General features: G+C 43.9%; 1 protein-coding gene across 1 annotated transcript in view; it reads right to left on the minus strand.

Annotated features, from left to right (window-relative positions):
- gak (cyclin G associated kinase) overlaps nucleotides 1–16,393 on the minus strand; it is a 36,902-nt gene extending 20,509 nt beyond the window's left edge. The window contains exons 1-10 of the mRNA XM_071404266.1: nucleotides 16,036–16,393; nucleotides 10,302–10,363; nucleotides 10,025–10,084; nucleotides 9,339–9,453; nucleotides 8,631–8,773; nucleotides 6,507–6,632; nucleotides 5,771–5,860; nucleotides 5,393–5,528; nucleotides 4,754–4,866; nucleotides 558–633 (exon numbers count right to left, since the gene is read on the minus strand). Coding sequence (XP_071260367.1) covers nucleotides 558–633; nucleotides 4,754–4,866; nucleotides 5,393–5,528; nucleotides 5,771–5,860; nucleotides 6,507–6,632; nucleotides 8,631–8,773; nucleotides 9,339–9,453; nucleotides 10,025–10,084; nucleotides 10,302–10,363; nucleotides 16,036–16,177 — 1,063 coding nt within the window. The 5' untranslated portion in view covers nucleotides 16,178–16,393. The remainder of the gene's footprint in view (nucleotides 1–557; nucleotides 634–4,753; nucleotides 4,867–5,392; nucleotides 5,529–5,770; nucleotides 5,861–6,506; nucleotides 6,633–8,630; nucleotides 8,774–9,338; nucleotides 9,454–10,024; nucleotides 10,085–10,301; nucleotides 10,364–16,035) is intronic.
- Nucleotides 16,394–21,831: the final 5,438 nt, after the last annotated feature.

Raw genomic sequence — 21,831 nt, forward strand, 5'->3', positions numbered from 1 at the left:
ACACCCTTTCAGACTATCAGAAAAAGGAAACAATTTAGACAAGCTTTGACAAGACAGTCTGAGATCAAAAAAATCATGTCAATTAAATGCGATTAGAAATATATTTTTTGCAGTCTTTTTAGGAGACACCATCACCTTTTCTCAACAAACTACATGTTGCCACATCATCCTTTCTTCCATGGAATGGGTTAAAATGATATTGTCTGAATCAAGTACAATGTTGGCCCCAATTCCAATCATTATAAAGCTATTCCTGGATGAAACAAAACATGAAATGCACAAATCAAACAGTGACAAGTGCCAGATACAGAGGCTCAGGGACGTGCTTTAGGCAAGACAAAGGCATATAAATATATATATATACACACACACACAAAAACACGAGAGACACACACACACGAGACACGACAAGACAAACAAGAAACACACACACATACACGAGACACACACAAGACACACGAGACACACACAGACACACGAGACACATACGAGACAAACACACACAAGACACACACATACGAGACACACACACACACACACACAGCGTTTGAACTCACCTGCATTGTGGATGTTGTGGATCTGGGCTGGGGGCTGTGCGCCGTTGTTACCAAAGCCTCCGTTCTGCTCCAGCAGCTGCAGAGATTCATAGTCATCGTAAGCAGGCCTCAAACAGTCATCTGGCCTCAACAGACTCATGGGGCGACCAAGTACCAATAACAAACAGTTGACACGTGAAGAGAAGGACAAAAACAAGTCCCAAGAGAAGGCAGTCAGAGTCGTTGGATTCAGTCAGAACGTTAGTACATTTCCCCTGGACTAGAGTGTAGGTATCTCTGGGTGTGAGTCCTGCCAGTCTTGGCTGTGCCTCCTCTCCGGAGGCAGTAAGCTCCTTAACCCACAGAGAAACCCCCGCTTAAAACAGATCATCCCAGCCTAAATCTGCCTTCAGACACAGGGGAGCAGTTATGTCTAACCCTTACTACCGCCACGACTACCACTGCCACTACTACAACCACCGCCACTACTACCACCGCCACTACTACTACTACCGCCACTACTACTAACGCCGCCAGCACTACCACCGCCGCCAGCACTACCACCACTACTACTACCACCGCCACTACTACTACTACTACCGCCGCCACTACTACTACCACCACTACCGCCACTACTACTACCACTACCGCCACTACTACTACCACTACCGCCACTACTACTACTACTACCGCCGCCACTACTACTACTACTACCGCCGCCACTACTACTACTACTACTACTACCACTACCGCCACTACTACTACTACTACCGCCGCCACTACTACTACTACCGCCACTACTACTACCACTACCGCCACTACTACTACTACTACCGCCGCCACCACTACTACTACTACTACCACCGCCACTACTACTACTACTACCACCACCGCCACTACTACTACCACCACCGCCACTACTACTACTACTACCACCACCGCCACTACTACTACTACCACGCCGCCACTACTACTACTACCACCACCGCCACTACTACTACTACCACCGCCGCTACTACTACCGCCGCCACTACTACTACTACTACTACTACTACCACCACTACTACTACTACTACCGCCGCCACTACTACTACTACTACTACTACCGCCGCCACTACTACTACTACCACCGCCACTACTACTACTACCACCGCCACTACTACTACTACCACTGCCGCCACTACTACTACTACCACCGCCGCCGCTACTACTACTACCACCGCCACCTACTACTACTACTACTACCACCGCCACCACTACTACCACCGCCACTACTACTACTACTACCACCGCCACTACTACCACCGCCACTACTACTACTACCACCGCCACCGCTACTACCACCGCCACCGCTACTACTACTACCACCACCACCACCGCCACTACTACTACTACTACTACTACTACCACCGCCACTACTACTACTACCACCGCCACTACTACTACTACTACCACCGCCACTACTACTACCGCCACTACTACTACCACCGCCACTACTACTACTACTAACACCGCCACCGCTACTACCACCGCCACCGCTACTACTACCGCCACCGCCACTACTACTACCACCACCACCACCACTACTACTACTACCACCACCACCACTACTACTACTACCGCCACTACTACTACCACTACCGCCACTACTACTACCACTACCGCCACTACTACTACCACTACCGCCACTACTACTACTACTACCGCCGCCACCACTACTACTACTGCCGCCGCCGCCACCACCACCACTACTACTACTACTACTACTACTACTACTACTACTACTACTACTACTACTACTACTACTACTACTACTACTACTACTACTACTACTACTACTACCACCACCGCCACTACTACTACTACTACCACCACCGCCACTACTACTACTACCACCGCCGCTACTACTACCACGCCGCCACTACTACTACTACTACTACCACCACTACCGCCACACTACTACTACTACCGCCGCCACTACTACTACTACTGCCGCCGCCACTACACCTACTACTGCCGCCGCCACTACTACTACTACTGCCGCCGCCACTACTACTACTACCGCCGCCACTACTACTACTACCACTGCCGCCACTACTACTACTACCACTGCCGCCGCTACTACTACTACCACTGCCGCCGCTACTACTACTACCACCGCCGCCGCTACTACTACTACCACCGCCGCCGCTACTACTACTACTACCGCCGCCGCTACTACTACTACTACCACCGCCGCCGCTACTACTACTACTACCACCGCCGCCGCTACTACTACTACTACCACCGCCGCCGCTACTACTACCACCGCCACCACTACTACCACCGCCACTACTACCACCGCCACTACTACCACCGCCACTACTACCACCGCCACTACTACCACCGCCACTACTACCACCGCCACTACTACCACCGCCACTACTACTACTACCACCGCCACCGCTACTACCACCGCCACCGCTACTACTACTACCACCACCACCACTACCACCGCCACTACTACTATTACTACTACTACTACTACCACCGCTACTACTACTACCACCGCCACCGCTACTACCACCGCCACCGCTACCACTACTACCACCGCCACTACTACTACCACCGCCACCGCTACTACTACTACCACCGCCACCACTACTACTACTACCACCGCCACTACTACTACTACTACCACCGCCACTACTACTACTACTACCGCCACCACCACTACTACTACCACCACCACCACTACTACTACCACCACCACCACCACTACTACTACTACCACCGCCTACGGTTCCCACAACATGCCAAGTCCCACAGTAGGCCAAGTATAGGGTTCCCACAACATGCCAAGTCCCAAAGAAGGCCAAGTACACAGTTCCCACAACATGCCAAGTCCCACAGTAGGCCAAGTATACGGTTCCCACAACATGTCAAGTCCCACAGTAGGCCAAGTATAGGGTTCCCACAACATGCCAAGTCCCAAAGAAGGCCAAGTACACAGTTACCAAAACATGCCAAGTCCCACAGTAGGCCAAGTATAGGGTTCCCACAACATGCCAAGTCCCAAAGAAGGCCAAGTACACAGTTACCACAACATGCCAAGTCCCACAGTAGACCAAGTATACGGTTCCCACAACATGCCAAGTCCCACAGTAGGCCAAGTATACGGTTCCCACAACATGCCAAGTCCCACAGTAGGCCAAGTATATGGTTCCCACAACATGCCAAGTCCCACAGTAGGCCAAGTATACGGTTCCCACAACATACCAAGTCCCACAGTAGGCCAAGTATTGCTCTATCCCTGTCCCTCCTTCCCTTTTGTGTCTTTCTTTCTCCCTCTCCTTTGTATCGTTCTCTCTCCATCACGTGTCATCACATTCCATTAAGACTGAAACGCCTGTAGTGTGTGAATATGGCTGGGATGAGACACTCCTTTGTGACTGATGGTGGCGGGGGCAGGTGGAGGGGGCGGGTGGAGGGGTTTGAGGCAGAAGCAGGGAGGGGAGCAGGCACTCAATAGCTCTTCAGAGAGTTGGTGGCACTACTGGAGAACTGACTCCCTTTGTACCCCAAGAAATGACTTGTTTGCCGTAAAGGAGTCGGGGGGGGGGACTGGGCTACAAAGTCCCAATTCAATTCCTACATAGCCCTTGGTCCTAACTCATCAACGTTTGCAGATGTTTAAGACGGAAGCTTTAACAATACACTGGTTATACCAAACCTGGAGGGGTTAGGTCCGAGAACAAAGGGAGAGGGAATCTCTAAACCTCATAGTCACACAAGGAGGGAAAGGTGACCTGACCTATCGTGTGACCTTAAGCAGGGGGCATTACCCTGAGTATCCAACCAAGAATATATCCTCCTCCTCTCAGAACGGAAGATAGACACCCCACAACTACTCACCCCTCTCCACAGATACTCTGATACGGCTAAGGCTAGGACAATGCCCCTAACAGAGAAATAAGTAGGTCATTGTGTGAGCAACTAAACAGATATTTTTTTTTTTATTTTTTTTTTTTAAAACTGGCAACATGGGGTGTTTGGCTGACAACATTACGCATCCTGTGACGTTCATTTGGTATTTGGTAGTAATAGTCTATGTCAAGACCCCTCATGCAAAAGGCTCTAGAAAGGAGACATGGAGTTGGGTTGCAATGCTAGTAAGGTCAGACAAGCAGAAGGGGTTCAGAGGTCAAGGGTCAGGGGGTTGAAGGTCAGTCGGTTACCTCTGTGATGGGAGACTTGGGGTTGACATTGCGCGCCGCAGCGATCTCCTGCAGTTGGTTGACCAGCTCCGTGATGGACAGCCTCTCCTCTGGGTTGATCTTCAGCATGGATCCTGAGAAGAGGAATGCCCAAACAGATCCTCTTAGCACATTTTAAAGCCCTTTTTACATCAGCAGTTGTCACAAAAGGCTTAACAGATAACCAGCCTAAAACCCTAAGAGCAAGCAATGCAGTGGCAGAAGCACAGTGGCTAGAAAAAACTCTAGAAGGCCGGAACCTAGGAAGAAACCTAGAGAGGAACCAGGCTCCGAGGGGTGGCCAGAGGCAGGAACCCAGGAAGAAACATAGAGAGGAACCAGGCTCCAAGGGGTGGCCAGTCCTCTTCTGGCAGATCTCACGTCATAATCTCAAAGTCGGTCGACCATATTTTTTCAGTGTGCGTTTTGTTACTCGTCTTTTAAATACTAGTTGTTCCTGAAAACAGCAACTAGACCTAGATGGACTGCTGGGTTCATGGATTCTCTTATTTTTAATCAGATATTCAACTAATCATTTATTTTTACAACCACGGGCTGCATTTACTAAGACAACCACCCATTTCAGAGCCCTGATCTGATGAATGTACAGAGGTTCCTTACTGATGAGCTCGTGGTAAACAGTGTACTTGACGTCATTCTGGGGGATGGCATACTTCCCGTTGACTATCTGCAGCTTAGCGCCCTCCTCGAAGGGGTGCTGCTTAAAACACAACAAGTAGAGGATACAACCCAATGCCTGGAGAGAGAGAGAGACACACACACACACAAATGATTAACAGGCTATAGAGATGTGGTTTTAAAGGGACAATTTTAAAAACTCTAAAATAACACCCTATTCCCTTTATAGTGCACTACTTTTGACCAGGGCACAAAGGGCTCACCGTAGCAGGTGACATAGCAACCAATATAGCAGCAAACGAAACCACAAAAAAATAACAAATAGACAAGACTAAATAATGTTGCTGTGACAAGACTTACCCAGATGTCCTGCTTCTCGTTAATGGGGAAGTTGGAGTACAGGTCAATCATCTCTGGTGTCCTATAGGCCGGAGTAGTGTTTCTGGTGATCTGGGTACAGTGGAAGGTGACCAGAGAGGGTAACTTTATTTTACCGGTAGCTCACAGAACTAGAATGAGCAGAACGCCCCATTTAAGTCAATGATGTCATAATGGGTCGTCTGGTAGCCATTTTGAGTGCACCCATGAGTTTACCTATTCGAGGTTCCAAGTCCTAGTCGTTCTATTTCTAAGGTTAAGCTATCTTCCTCACATTCAAATACAGAAAACATTTAACCTTTTACTTTTCCCAGGAAATTGTGTGGATTAACAGCCTGTTTCCAAGAAAATCTTATGCATGACTGATTCTTCTAGCCAATAATTAGCTTTCTGTATCCATGCTAGTTTCCTGTAGGGCACCATTAAACTGGAGGAAAATAGACTGGCGTTACAGGGTTTGAGGAAAACCAGTGTGTTCTGATTTGATTAACCAACGTTGGTGCAGGAGCAAAGTAGAATTTTGTGTAATTATATCAATAAGGGATGGTTTTCCCAGACACTAATTAAGCCCAATTCTGGACTAAAAAGTATTTAAGGAAATGATCCATTGAAGTAGATTTATAGTCCAGGACTAGGCCTCCTCTCCCCTATGAGTCTTCAGCAGCGATAGTGGAAGGAGTACTAGAACACGGTCACAGACAGGGGTTTCCAAAATCACCTCATCCTCAACCATGGACCTCTTCTGGGCAGACCAGCCGTAGTCAGGATAGTGGGCTATTGTGGTGGAACTGCCAAAGTCACACAGCTTGATAGTGCCTTGGTGACTGATCAGCAAGTTCTCAATCTGGAGGAGGCAGACAAAAAAAGGATAGTGGATCATTATGCGATTGTAGTTTGTGTGTACATTTGTTTTTCTATATTCGGTCTGGGAATTTTGTTTGTTGTAAGGCGATGTCAGCACCATTTCACCAAATCAAATTCCTGTAAGACGTAAATGTATTTGGCGAATCAAGGTGATTCTGATAAACATCAATAAAGCAAGGACGAGAGGCAGCAACACCTTTATTTTCTAGGGCGCTTCAGAAGCAGGGTGATTTATTTTCTAGGGCGCTTCAGAAGCAGGGTGATTTATTTTCTAGGGCGTTTCAGAAGCAGGGCGATTTATTTTCTAGGGCGCTTCAGAAGCAGGGCGATTTATTTTCTAGGGCGCTTTAGAAGCAGGGCGATTTATTTTCTAGGGCGCTTCAGAAGCAGGGCGATTTATTTTCTAGGGCGCTTTAGAAGCAGGGCGATTTATTTTCTAGGGCGCTTCAGAAGCAGGGCGATTTATTTTCTAGGGCGCTTCAGAAGCAGGGCGATTTATTTTCTAGGGCGCTTCAGAAGCAGGGCGATTTATTTTCTAGGGCGCTTCAGAAGCAGGGCGATTTATTTTCTAGGGCGCTTCAGAAGCAGGGCGATTTATTTTCTAGGGCGCTTCAGAAGCAGGGCGATTTATTTTCTAGGGCGCTTCAGAAGCAGGGCGATTTATTTTCTAGGGCGCTTCAGAAGCAGGGCGATTTATTTTCTAGGGCGCTTCAGAAGCAGGGCGATTTATTTTCTAGGGCGCTTCAGAAGCAGGGCGATTTATTTTCTAGGGCGCTTCAGAAGCAGGGCGATTTATTTTCTAGGGCGCTTCAGAAGCAGGGCGATTTATTTTCTAGGGCGCTTCAGAAGCAGGGCGATTTATTTTCTAGGGCGCTTCAGAAGCAGGGCGATTTATTTTCTAGGGCGCTTTAGAAGGGCGATTTATTTTCTAGGGCGCTTTAGAAGCAGGGCGATTTATTTTCTAGGGCGCTTCAGAAGCAGGGCGATTTATTTTCTAGGGCGCTTTAGAAGCAGGGCGATTTATTTTCTAGGGCGCTTTAGAAGCAGGGCGATTTATTTTCTAGGGCGCTTTAGAAGCAGGGCGATTTATTTTCTAGGGCGCTTCAGAAGCAGGGCGATTTATTTTCTAGGGCGCTTTAGAAGCAGGGCGATTTATTTTCTAGGGCGCTTCAGAAGCAGGGCGATTTATTTTCTAGGGCGCTTCAGAAGCAGGGCGATTTATTTTCTAGGGCGCTTTAGAAGGGCGATTTATTTTCTAGGGCGCTTTAGAAGCAGGGCGATTTATTTTCTAGGGCGCTTCAGAAGCAGGGCGATTTATTTTCTAGGGCGCTTTAGAAGCAGGGTGATTCTCAGTCTCAAATCAAAGACTTGTGGCCTGCTGTTTGGCGGTAATCATGAAAATATTGCAGCGAGGCAACTCCGCTCCTTCAACATTTGTAGACCCATTCACAAAACGCATAGCCTCTGGTTTGACCTGGTTCTCAGTTTCCATTCCAAAAACACTTAAAACAATCCCTGAGTCCGCTAGAAAAAGTCAGGAAACAGAGCGTGATGGGTCAGGCGAGGGGTGGAGTGGTTCCAGAGAACACAGAGGCCTACATCAGCACTCTGTAGCTACAGCAAGCACATCACCAGGGTGTTTGGTCACTGATCTATTTTTTTTTATCTGACAAACAAGTGGCTGAAAGTGAAGTGTGGCAGTGGTAGAGCAGGGAGGGAGGGAAGTCTTACCGGAAGAGGAAGAGAATGGTTATGTCTAGATAGCATACAGATGGTGGCAGGTATAGTATGGTGTAGTATTGGCCATGGCAGGAGTTGAGAGGGGAAGTAGGGTGATGTTGCAGCAAAGATGCTGATCTTGGGTCAGTTATGCATTTCCCCCAGTAATGGTTAAGGTTAGGATTGGGAAAGGGACACTGATCCTAGAGCTGTACCTTGGGGAAATGATGAGGGCGAGTTGGGGCTTTGAACTGCTCACCTTAAGATCCCGGTGGATGATAGGAGGCTTCTGTTTGTGCATGTGCTGCACGGCGCGACACGACTGGTAGAAGATCTTAAGCACTGTGTCACATGACATGGGTCCCTTCTGCTCCACCCGCTTGATGAAGTCCACCAGTTGACCTGAGGGAGGCAGACAGGAAACAGGACGTGCCTTATCAGCAAAATGAAGAGTACTAGTCAAAGCAATTGCTAAATCATTGGCTAAACATTATGGGGCAGTTTCCCTGATACAGATTAAGTTTAGTCCTGGACAAAACATATCTTTCAATGAAGAATCTTAGTCTCTATTGAGAATGCATTTTAGTTCCGAACTAGGCTCAGTCTGTGCATGGGAAACCAGCCATAAAGGTATTGCTATATAGTAGAAGATTATAGCGCAGACATTTGCTTGATAACAACAGGCATATTCACAGAAGCATAAACTGCATTACAGACTTGTGAATATACCACTCCAAAATAGGCCTCTAGAAGATGTCGCTACATCCACATTACGTTCAAAGAAGAAGAGAAAACGTTAGGCTTCGATTTCAGCCCTTAGCGCTGCGCACCCCGAAACGAAAAACGTAGTGCGGACGTAGCTTAGGTGGGATTTAAATTCCACTTGAAGTACTCCAACAGCTTTGTGACTTCACTGTGTACCACAGAGGGGGCCCGGCCCAAAGCGATAAAGTGGAGTCTACAGTACCTTTACAGAGTTCTGTGAGAATGAGGAACTCAGCCTGGCCCGTGTCCGACTCCTCCTTGGCAATGGACGCTGCAGAGCTGAACTGCACCACGTTGGGGTGACCAGAGAGCTTTTTCTATACAACACTCAGGTCAAAGAAAAGGAACTGATTGTCTGTATATCAAACTGGGTTGTTTCTTAAGCCCAGTTTCCATTAGTGCTTTACATTAGATTTTTTTTGTTTTTTTAAATTTAACCTTTATTTAAACTAGGCAAGTAAGTTAAGAACTAATTCTTATTTTTTACAATGACTGCCTACCCCGGTCAAACCCGAACCCGGACGACGCTGGGCCAATTGTGCGCCGCCCTACGGGACTCCCAAACACAGCCGGTTGTGATACAGCCTGGAAAATCAGGGCCACATTCGACCCTAATGCCAATGGACATAAAGTTTTAGTGAATTAGGCTGTTTTAATAATGTTAGGGTCATGAATGTGGATGTACGAGGTGCCAAATCCCTATTGCCATTTGACTCCTACACCAGATTGTTTAAAGAAATGTGTCTACTTTATTCAGATTGGTCTATTTTATCAAAATGATTATTACGTCAGACAGACACATCAGGTGTTCCTTTGACTAAAGGATGTTGTCTAGGAGGAATGTTCAGTGTTTGACTTTCAATGAGCACAGACCACTCAAAAAGATACCATGATGCAGACCTCCTGGATGATTTCTTTGTTCTTCTCCTCCTCGTGGGACAGGAGCCTCTGTGTGCGCACACACACACACACACACACACACTTTACCATTTAACAAATACAGAACAATGTATGCGTCCCAAATGGCATGCTATTGGAGCTAGTCAAATGTAGTGCACTACATAAAGGAATAGGGCACTATTTGTGACGACTGTCTAAACTAACATACGTTAGCAAGGTGTGTGCAGAAAGGGATAATGTGTGTGAAGGAAATCAAAACGCTTACCTTGAGAGCATAGTCTTTACTGCTGCCTATGTCCTGGGCTTCATACACAAATGCAAAACCACCTGCAGAGGCAAAGACAACGAGGGATCAATGGCCCGGATGAGAGAGCCAGCACAACAACAGCTCGCTTCAGTGCTATTTCACATCCAGTGCTGATTTGTACTACCTGCCGTAGCGCCAATCAGGGCCTGTATTCATAAAGTGTCTTGGAGTAGCAGTGCTGATCTAGGATCAGGTCCCCCCCTGTCCATGTAATGTTACACATTATGGTATAAAATACCAAACTGACCCTAGGTCAGTACTCCCACTTTTAGATGCTTTATGAGTATGGGCGCTGGTGTTTTTAATGCGAATAACTTTCAATTAAAGAGACATTATATCTAATAGTGATTGCGGTCAAAAGTCAACATAAGGTTTCCTCAACCTATTGCACTTCACTACATTGTCATAACAGACAACAAAAAAATGCTTTAGAATTATCTCATTGAAACAGAGGTGGACTACTGAACACTAATCTGGAGACCACACCCATATCCCAGGGAGATTTTAGTCACTACTGTTGCTGCTAAATGATTGACATTGCAAGACGTTCCGTCACGTGTCAACAGAGCAGTTCCCTTTTTCACAGACAACGTTATTGCAACATCAGTTTTGCTGTAGTTTTCAAGAATAGACACAACACACTGTCTGATGACTTATTTGTAACAATTCTGTTCTAAGTTAACCTTCAAATGGAAAAAGGTGTGCTCTCTGCAGTCTGCTCAAACAAGACCATCACTGGGCTCTAATGTTTCTCAGGGCAAATCTGCACATTCCAACATTGTGCCTGCATTTGGGGAGTATTAGAATTGTGTACAAAGACATTTTTCTCATTATTTGTTGTACTTGCTAAACACCTAACATGTAAGATAGCTCTGTGTGCACTGGGAAGGTATCTGAAGTGAATACTAATTCACTATTCATTTTGCATACGCCCTTCAAGTCAATGAGGATTCGCTCCAATTCCTTAACAACAAAACAGAGGCCGCTGAAATTAGACACCAGTCTGTTCTCTGTGAAACATGAAACACTGAAGGCAGGGCCTCCTCACTATTTATTGGACAAGAATGTAAAGGTGCCCTGTTTCTGGCACAACGCCATTAACATTCCATGCCTGAGGTATGTTACGGCCCTGGTATCTCAGTAATCAAATAAAGCCCTGTTAAAACGCCAACACTCTCCTGCTTCCACAAACCAGTGTGTAGGCCCTATCTGCAACAGCAAACCTGTTAGCCAGGACAGAGGGACAAAGGTTGGAGGAGGGCTGTAGAGTGGAGACACTCCCAACTCAGATGTCAAAGGCTAGTGTAATAAGGTATAGAGAGAGAGAAAGAGCAAGAGAGAGAAAAGGAAAGAGAAAGAGAGAGCGAGAGAGAGAGCGTTTGTGTTAGACATGCTGCAAATAGTTGTTAGTGTGCCCCTCTTTGGGCCCTGGTCTATAGAGCATGTTTACAAAGGGCCGGGAGACACCAGCATCTTTACTAGGGCCGGGACGATAACAGAATCTTTACTAGGGCCGGGACAACACCAGCATCTTTACTAGGGCCGGGGCGATAACAGCATCTTTACTAGGGCCGGGAGACACCAGCATCTTTACTAGGGCCGGGGCGATAACAGCATCTTTACTAGGGCCGGGAGACACCAGCATCTTTACTAGGGCCGGGAGACACCAGCATCTTTACTTGGGCCGGGACGATACCAGTATCCTTACTTGGGCCGGGACGACACCAGTATCCTTACTTGGGCCGGGACGACAGCAGCATCTTTACTTGGGCCATGACGATACAAGAATCTTTACTTGGGCCGGAACGATACCAGAATCACAATATCAATTTCATGGTAAAAATGAAAACACGAAGCAGACCAAACTCTTTGGTCCTTTAAAAACCTGCTGTATGTAAAAATATTGTGTGCTATAGCTTGGGAAATAAATACATGTGAATCGAAATGACAAGATAATGATGTTTGGTCACAATATTAGAGCTGTTTTCCTAAAGAAGTTAGTGTTTGACATTAATGCTTGTCCGGGAAAACGCATTTTTTAATTAACGAAATTGGTGCTAATGTTGTGTTTTTGAGCTAGCACCCAATAGACTCCAATTCGCTCCTTGTCCAAGAATTACCCAGAATACAGTGAGCAGGCAATTGACATAGCAAAGTGAAAGTTTTAAATCTCCTCAAAAGTATAAAGTGCATTCGGAAAGTATTCAGACCCCTTGATTTTTTCCACATTCTCTTGCGTTACAGCCTTATTCTAAAATTGATTGAATGTATATTTTCTTTATCAATCTACACACAATGACAAATCGAAAAGTATTTTTTGTTGCAAATTTAAAATAAAAAAAACAGACATACCTTATTTACATAAGTATTCAAAACCTTTGCTATGACTCTAAATTGAGCTCAGGGGCATCTGGTTTCCATTGATCACCCTTGAGATGTTTCTACAACTTGAGTCGGGGTCCACCTGTCGTAAACTCAATTGATTGGAAAGGTAGACACCTGTCTATATAAGGTCCCACGGTTGACAGTGCATGTCAGAGCAAAAACCAAGCCATGAGGTCGAAGGAATAGTCCGTAGAGCTCCAAGGCAGGATTGTATCGAGAAACAGATCAACAAATGTCTGCAGCATTGAAGGTCCCCAAGAACACAGTGGCCTCCATCATTATTAAATGGAAGAAGTTATGACCCACCAAGACTAATCCTAGAGCTGGCCACCCCGCTAAACTGAGCAATCGGGGGACAAGGGCCTGGGTCAGGGAGGTGACCAAGAACCCGATGGTCACTCTGACAGAGCTCTAGAGTTCCTCTGTGGAGATGGAAGAACCTTCCAGAAGAACATCTCTGCAGCACTCCACCAATCAGGCCTTTATGGTTGAGAGGCCAGACGGAACACATTTCCCAGTAAAAGGCACATGACAGTCTGCTTGGAGTTTGCCAAAAGGCACCAAAAGACTCTCAGACCATGAGAAACAAGATTCTCTGGTCTGATGAAACCATGATTGAACACTTTGGCCTGAATGCCAAGCATCACGTCTGGAGATAACCTGGCACCATCCCTATGGTGAAGCATGGTGGTGGCAGCATCATGCCGTGGGGATGTTTTTCAGCGGCAGGGACTGGGAGACTAGTTAGGATCGAGGCAATGATGAACGGAGTGAAGTACAGAGAGATCCTTGATGAAAACCTGCCACAGAGCGCTCAGGTTCACCTTCCAACAGGACAACGATCCTAAGCACACAGCCAAGACAACGCAGGAGTGGCTTTGGGACAAGTCTCTGAATGTCCTTGAGTGGCCCAGCCAGAGCCCAGACTTGAACACAATCAAACATCTCTGGAGAGACCTGAAAATAGCTGTGCAGCGACAATCCCCATCCAACTTCACTGAGCTTGAGAAGAATGGGAGAAACTCCACAAATACAGGTGTGCTAAGCTTGCAGCTTCATACACAAGAAGACGCAAGGCTGTGAACGCTGCCAAAGGTGCTTCAACAAAGTACTGAGTAAAGGGTCTGAATACTTATGTAAATGTAATTTGAGATTTTTTTAATTATTTGTAATAAATTTGCAAAAAATTCAAAAAACCTGTTTTTGCCTTGTCATTATGGGGTATTGTGTGTAGATTGAGGGGGGGGAAACTATTTAATTCATTTTAGAATAAGGCTGTAACGTAACAAACTGTGGAAAAAAGTCAAGGGGTTTGAATACTTTCTGAAAGCACTGTATCTGCCGTTGCGAATGCCAGACTCCACTGAGGCACATCGATCTGCAGGTTGAACATGGTGAGACTGTAGACTCCTAAATTGACAGCTGTAAAATCGCCTAAAAAAAACTGTACTAACTACCTACTTCACATGCTGATATTGTCTTTGTTATTATTGTGTGTAGCTATGTTTGATTGCTAGCTAACTAACTAGCCAGCCCACAGAGAGAGCATTGGAGTTTGTAGTCGAGCTGCGACAGCAAAATGAAACATTTGTTCACAAAAACTATTCTTCTCACACAGTGTTATTTAACACTGCAAATTAAAGAAACAAGTGGTTTTGGGTGGATTTTTCTTTTAATTTCTAACGGATATTTTAATCTCTGTCGCATGTAACCCCTTGTGCGTGCGGGGCTCTTTTGATAGTTTTTTTCCTGCTAATTGCATTTTGGAACATTCACCCTACAGCCATGTGCGCATTTGTTGAGCTTATAATATGAATAAATAAAACATTTCCGATTTTTTATTAATGTGCAGTGTTTGTATGAATTTTGGAACTGTCGTCCCAGAGTCTGTTTTGAACCGGAGGAAATTATTTAATAAAGAAAAGTATTTGGTTGTAATGTTGCAATATTTTATAGGCTACCAAGGGAGGCCAACCATCCTCCAGGAGAGCCTTAAAGGGGCAGTGCGAGGCTTGAATATGCAAAGAAGCCAATAGGCGGAGTGTAGACTACATTTTTGTCTGATTCTCTATGGTAAATAAGATAGTAATGCATTTTTGTCGTGGTTCCTTTGCATAATACAATGATGTAAAAATTTGTTACAAGTGACTTGAGCTTTTGAACAAGTAAAAACTATCTGTACTACTTGTCCTAAGGACATTGATGACAGCTAGGCGACAAGGCAATGTAGCCTATGGCAATGTAAAGGTCCTAATTAAAATCGGGACCGAATCAGAGAGGTGCGGAGATCCTGCAATCATTTCAAAGTCAGTCTTAAAACAATCCTTTGTCGTCAACTATCTTTAATGTTTTATCAAGGAAAGGAAGTGTCTCAGATGAGAACACAGTGCTCCTGTTTAGTTCATTGTAAATTCTGAAAGTCTTCGTCATCAGGCCTTTGTGCGGGCATTTCTATTCCTTTCATGACTGTTTTTGTACCTTGCCTTGCATCTAAAATTGTTGGATGTCCATACACTCCTTTTAAAAACTGACAACATTACAATAAACCTGATCACAAGAACAACTCTTTTTCCTTAATAAGGAAATATGAAACATCACTTGAGAGTGAAACGAGAAAGTGTTTGATTAAAGGGAAATTGGTTTTCCATTTTGATGGCATGAAGCACTACTAGGTCTCGGAGTCTTCTCTGTAAACTTCCACATGAACAATACTGCACTACTTTACGTTGAAGATTCTCAGAAGAGGTAATACAACCAACGGGAACCTAAGCACTTTCTCTTTTCCTGCTCCATCTCTCCCCAGATTCCTCAAAATGTCAGCTGTCTGTGTCAAGGGTAAGCAAGAACCTGTCCCACGCAGGTTATGTGTACTGAGGGCAGAAAACAGTAAGTAGGTACTAGGTAGTTCGATTGTACACAAACAGTCTATATAGATATTATCCATGACACATTTCTAAAGTTACATGGACAGCACAGCTAAAGTACCAGTATTTATAATAACAACACTTGCTACGGTATATCATCATGTAATTTGTTGTCACCTGCCTATCATTGTTAATAAAGCCGTCTTAACAGTTGGCCGTAAATAAAAAGATAAAATACTATAATATCTAGTATGTCTTGTTAAAATCATATTCTAGCTAGCTGATAAAGGATGCTAACAATAAACCAGATAGCTAGCTAGCTAAAGTCAGCTAGCCAACCAGTATGGCTAGCTTGCTAGCTAGTTAACGTTAGCTAACATTAGCAAGCCTAGTGTCATGTAAATAAGACGTTTGCAGATTATCAACCTTGACACATAACTCACCTTCAGCTATAACCCTTTTGATTCTCAGTTTCATGTCACCAAGCTCCACAATTTGCCCAACAAAATCATTTTGGTCTCGACTTGCGCCTCCAGTGCCACCGGGCCCTGCCAGGAAATCAAGTGCCGACTGGAAGAGGGACATTTTGTCCTGCGTCCCCGGTGTAGCTCAGCGAGCTCTTTCCAGGCCTTACAGAGATAATATGCTGTAGGCAAAGATTTTTTTTAAATCAATCAGTGATGTCGTTAAGTTAATTATGAACGTTGGTGTCTAGTTATTTGATTCCTTCGCTACACAAAATTTATCGTCCTACTCATCTAGAGTGGCCATCACTGCACTTCCGTGAGGTGGTGACGCTCATCGTGACGTCACAAACATTCTTCTTCTATGGTATAATGGAGGTCCGCAAATTAAAGTTTAAGGTGCATGCCGCCACCTACTGTGCTGGAGTGTGCGTTCAATAACGGTTTTCCTAATTCTGTACTAATAAGAAAAATAAATAAACGAATAAATCCCTACTAACAAACCCTCACCAAAACCCTTCCAACCCCCTAGTAGAAGCACCAGTGCTTGGGCTCCCGAGTGACACAGTGGTCTAAGGCACTGCATCTCAGTGCTAGAGGTGTCACTACAGACCCTGGTTCAATTCCAGGCTGTATCACAACAGGCCGTGATTGGGAGTCCCATAGGGCGGCACACAATTGGCCCGGTGTTGTCAGGGTTAGGGTTTGGCCATCATTGTAAATAATAATGTGTTCTTGACTGACTTACCTAGTTAAATAAAGGTTCAATTAATTTGTAAAAAATCTGACAGTATGTCCACTTACTAAGGGAGCAGCCATGGTAGCTCCATCCGTCCGCCTAGTAGTTCCACCAATTTGTTTTACAGCCTCTGTGTAAAAGCTGTCCAGCGAAGACAAGAATACTGGTCTCGACACCAGTGTAACAGATATGATTGTCGATCGTAACTCTCTTACGTTGTGTTTTTAAAGGACTGTCCAGCCAGCGATCCCAGTTGATCTGTAGTTTATTCTTACAAAAATAGTACAAAATACTATAAATGTAAGTACCTGACGATAGACACAAGCAAGAACATCAGATGTGCAGGACAACAGTGTGTTAATGGCTGTAAATTCGTAATTTGTTTGTTAGCATGTAAATAACTGAATTAGCAGGGAGCTCCAACATAGGATTTTGCCTGTGCTTTGCTGGATTCCGTTTCTTTTTATCCCAAAAAACGACCTAGTCCTTGCCGATGACAAGCATACCCATAACATGATGGCGCCACCGCCATGCTTGAAAATATGAAGAGTGGTACTCAGTGACGTGTTGTGTTATATTTGCCCCAAGCATAACTCTTTGCATTTATTTTTAACAGCTGACCATGCGAACACAAGAACACTGGTCTCGACACCAGTGGAACAGATGGGATCATACTTGGCTGTAGATTTGTGATTCGTCTGTTAGCAGGGAAATAACTGTGAATTAGCAGGGAACTAATGGGACCATTACAATTAGAGCATGCTAGCTAACTCACTCTTACAGCAATAACATCCTATTAGAGCATGGCTAGCCAACTCACTCTTTTTTTAACCTTTATTTTAACTAGGCAAGTCAGTTAAGAACAAATTCTTATTTTCAATGACGGCCGAGGAACAGTGGGTTCAATGACGGCCGAGGAACAACTGCCTTGTTCAGGGGCAGAACGACAGATTCTCTTACAGCAATAACATCATATTAGCGCATGCTAGCTAACTCATCTCTTACAGCAATAACATCCAAAAGCACATCCCAGGAAGCTCCCAATATCTAACAGGTACAGTACACACACACATACATATGTATATACAGTTGAAGTCGGAAGTTTACATACACCTTAGCAAAATACATTTAAACTCCATTTTACACCATTCCTGACATTCAATCCTCGTAAAAATTCCCTGTCTTAGGTCAGTTAGGATCACCACTTTATTTTAAGAATGTGAAATGTCAGAATAATAGTAGAGAGAAATATTTATTATTTCTTTCATCACATTCCCAGTGGGTCAGAAGTTTACATACACTCAATTAGTATTTGGTAGCATTGCCTTTAAATTGTTTAACTTGGGTAAAACGTTTCAGGTAGCCTTCCACAAGCTTCCCTCAATCAGTTGGGTGAATTTGGGCCGATTCCTCCTAACAGTGCTGGTGTAACCGAGTCAGGTTTGTAGGCCTCCTTGCTCGCACACATTTGTTCAGTTCTGCCCACAAGTTTTCTACAGGATTGAGGTCAGGGCTTTGTGATGCCACTCCAATACCTTGACTTTGTTGTCCTTAAGCCATTGCCACAACTATGGAAGTATGATTGGGGTCATTGTCCATTTGGAAGACCCAAGCTTTAACTTCCTGACTGATGTCTTGAGATGTTGCGTCAATATATCCACATAATTTTCCTACCTCATGATGCAATCTATTTTGTAAAGTGCATCAGTCCCTCCTGCAGCAAAGCACCCCCAAAACATGATGCTGCCACCCCCATGCTTCACGGTTGGGATGGTGTTCTTCGGCTTGCAAGCATCCCCTTTTTTCCTCAAAACATAACGATGGTCATTATGGCCAAACAGTTCTATTTTTGTTTCATCAGACCAGAGGACATTTTTCCAAAAAGTACAATCTTTGTCCCCATGTGCAGTTGCAAACCGTAGTCTGGCTTTATATGGCGGTTTTGGAGCAATGGCTTCTTCCTTGCTGAGCGGCCTTTCAGGTAATGTCGATATAGGACTCGTTTTACTGTGAATACAGATACTTTTGTACCTGTTTCCTCCATTATCTTCACATGGTCCTTTGCTGTTGTTCTGGGATTGATTTGCACTTTCACATCAAAGTACATTCAACTCTAGGAGACAGAATGAGCGGTATGGTGGCTGCGTGGTCCCATGGTGTTTATACTTGCGTACTATTGTTTGTACAGATGAACATGGTACCTTCAGGCGTTTGGAAATTGTTCCCAAGGATGAACCAGACTTGTGGAGGTCTACAAAAACATTTTCTGAGGTCTTGGCTGATTTCATTTTGATTTTCCCATGATGTCAAGCAAAGAGGCATTAAGTTTGAAGGTAGGCCTTGAAATACATCCACAGGTACACCTCCAATTGACTCAAATGATTTCAATTAGACTATCAGAAGCTTCTAAAGCCATGACATCATTTTCTGGAATTTTCCAAGCTGTTTAAAGGCACAGTCAACTTAGTGTTTGTAAACTTCTGACCCACTGGAATTGTGATACAGCGAATTATAAGTGAAATAATCTGTCTGTAAACAATTGTTGGAAAAATGCCTTGTCATGCACAAAGTAGATGTCCTAACCGACTTGCCAAAACTATAGTTTGTTAACAATAAATTTGTGGAGTGGTTGAAAAATGAGTTTTTATGACTCCAACCTAAGTGTATGTAAAAATTCACCCAACTGATTGTGGGAAGCTTGTGGAAGGTTACCCGAAACGCTTGACCCAAGTTAAACAATTTAAAGGCAACACTACCAAATACTAATTGAGTGTATGTAATCTTCTGACCCACTGGGAATGGGATGAAGGAATTACATCTGAAATAAATCATTCTCTCTACAATTATTCTGACATTTCACATTCTTAAAATAAAGTGGTGATACTAACTGACCTAAGACAGGGAATTTTTACTAGGATTAAATGTCAGGAATTGTTTAAAACTGAGTTTAAGTGTATTTGGGTAAGGTGTATGTAAACTTTCGACTTCCACTGTATGTACATGAAGGCAGGGTAAATCTAGCAATTTCACAACAAATGCCTAATACACACAAATCTAAGTAAAGGAATGGAATTACGAATATACAAATGTATGGGTGTGGCCCGTCAGGAAGTCCAGGATCCAGTTGAAGAGGGAGGGGTTCAGTCTCAGGGTCCCTAGCTTGCAGTGGTGTAAAGTAATTAAGTAAAAAAAATACTTGAAAGTACTACTTAAGTCGTTTTTTGGGGTATCTGTACTTTACTATTTATATTTGTGACTTTTATATTTGTGACTTTTACTTTTACTTCACTACATGAAAATGATGAAATTTTTACTTCACCCTGACACACAAAATGACTCCAGCAAAGTTTTGAATGCTTAGCATTCATTTTGAATGCTTAGCAGGACAGGAAAATATTCTAATTCACACACTTATCAAGGGAACATCCCTGGTCATCCCTACTGCCTCTGATCTGGCGGACTCACTAAACACATGCTTCGTTTGTAAGTGATGTCTGAGTGTTGGAGTGTACCCCTGGCTATCCGTAAATTAAATAAACAAGAAAATGGTGCCTTCTGGTTTGCTTAAAATAGGGAATTTTAAAATATTTTAAATTTACTTTTGATACTTAAGTATATATAAAACCAAATACTTTTACACTTCTACTCATTTAGAATTTTACTGGGTGACTTTCACTTTTACTTTAGTCATTTTCTATTAAGGTATCGTTACTTTTACTCAAGTATGACAATTGAGTACTTTTTCCACCACTGCTAGCTTGGTGATGAGCTTGGAGTGGGCTATGGTGTTGAACGCTGAGCTGGAGTCTATGAACAGCATTCTCACATAGCATATTTCCCCTTTGTTCAGGTGGGTGGGGCAGTGTTAAGTGGAATTGAGATTGCGTCATCTGTGGTCTGTTGTGGAGGTATGCAAAGCTGTCATCACGTCAAAGGGTGGCTACTTTTAAGTATCTAAAAAAAATTAATATATTTTGATTTGTTTAACATTATTTTGGTTACTACATGATTCCATATGTGTTATTTGATAGTTGTGATGGCTTCACTATTATTCTACAATGTAGAAAATAGTACAAATAAAGAAAAACCCTGGAATGAGTAGGTGTGTCCAAACTATTGACTGGTACTGTATATATACATTTATATTTCAGAATCTGGTCCGGAAGCTAATTTCCTGCAATTATATCCATTTTGCTATGGGGTTTTGTACTGTGTATTTAAATAGTGTATTCTCGACATAGCTCATTCTAATATGTCTACTACTGTACAGTTAGTTACACTGTGTATACACACCACATATTCATTTATATACTTGATTCTTGACATAGCTCACTCTAATATATCTACTGCTGTACATATCATTCTTAGTATATCTTGTGTAAACAGTACACACTGAGTGTACACAATATTATTGAGTTGCACCACCCTCTTTTTGCCCTCTGAACAGTCGCAATTCATCAGGGTATGTACTCTACAAGGTGTCGAAAGCTTTCCACAGGGATGCTGGCCCATGTTGACTCCAATGCTTCTCACAGTTGTGTCAAGTTGGCTGGATGTCCTTTGGGTGGTGGACCATTCTTGATACACATGGGAAACTGTTGAGCGTGAAAAATCCAGCAGCTTTGAAGTTCTTAACACAAACCGGTGTGCCTAGAACCTACAACCATACCCTGTTCAAATGCAGTTAAATCTTTTGTCTTGCCCATTCACCCTCTGAATTGCACACATACACAATTCATATCTCAGTTGTCTCAAGGTTTAAAAATCCTTCTTTAACCTGTCTCCTCCCCTTCATATATACTGATTGAAGTGGATTTAATTAACAAGCGACATCAATAAGGGATCATAGACTGACCAGGTGAAAGCTATGTCATGGAAAGAGCAGGTGTTCTTAATGTTTTGTACACTCAGAGTTCATACAGATAGCGTTTGGATTACTGTTGCAGTGCGATTTGAGTTGTTAATGGGATCATTTTTGTAATTTTAACTCTTTTTCTCCCCAATTCCTTGATGTCCAATTACGATCTTGTATCACC

Source organism: Salvelinus alpinus, chromosome 5 (genome assembly GCF_045679555.1).
Source record: "Salvelinus alpinus chromosome 5, SLU_Salpinus.1, whole genome shotgun sequence".
Lineage (NCBI taxonomy): Eukaryota > Metazoa > Chordata > Actinopteri > Salmoniformes > Salmonidae > Salvelinus > Salvelinus alpinus.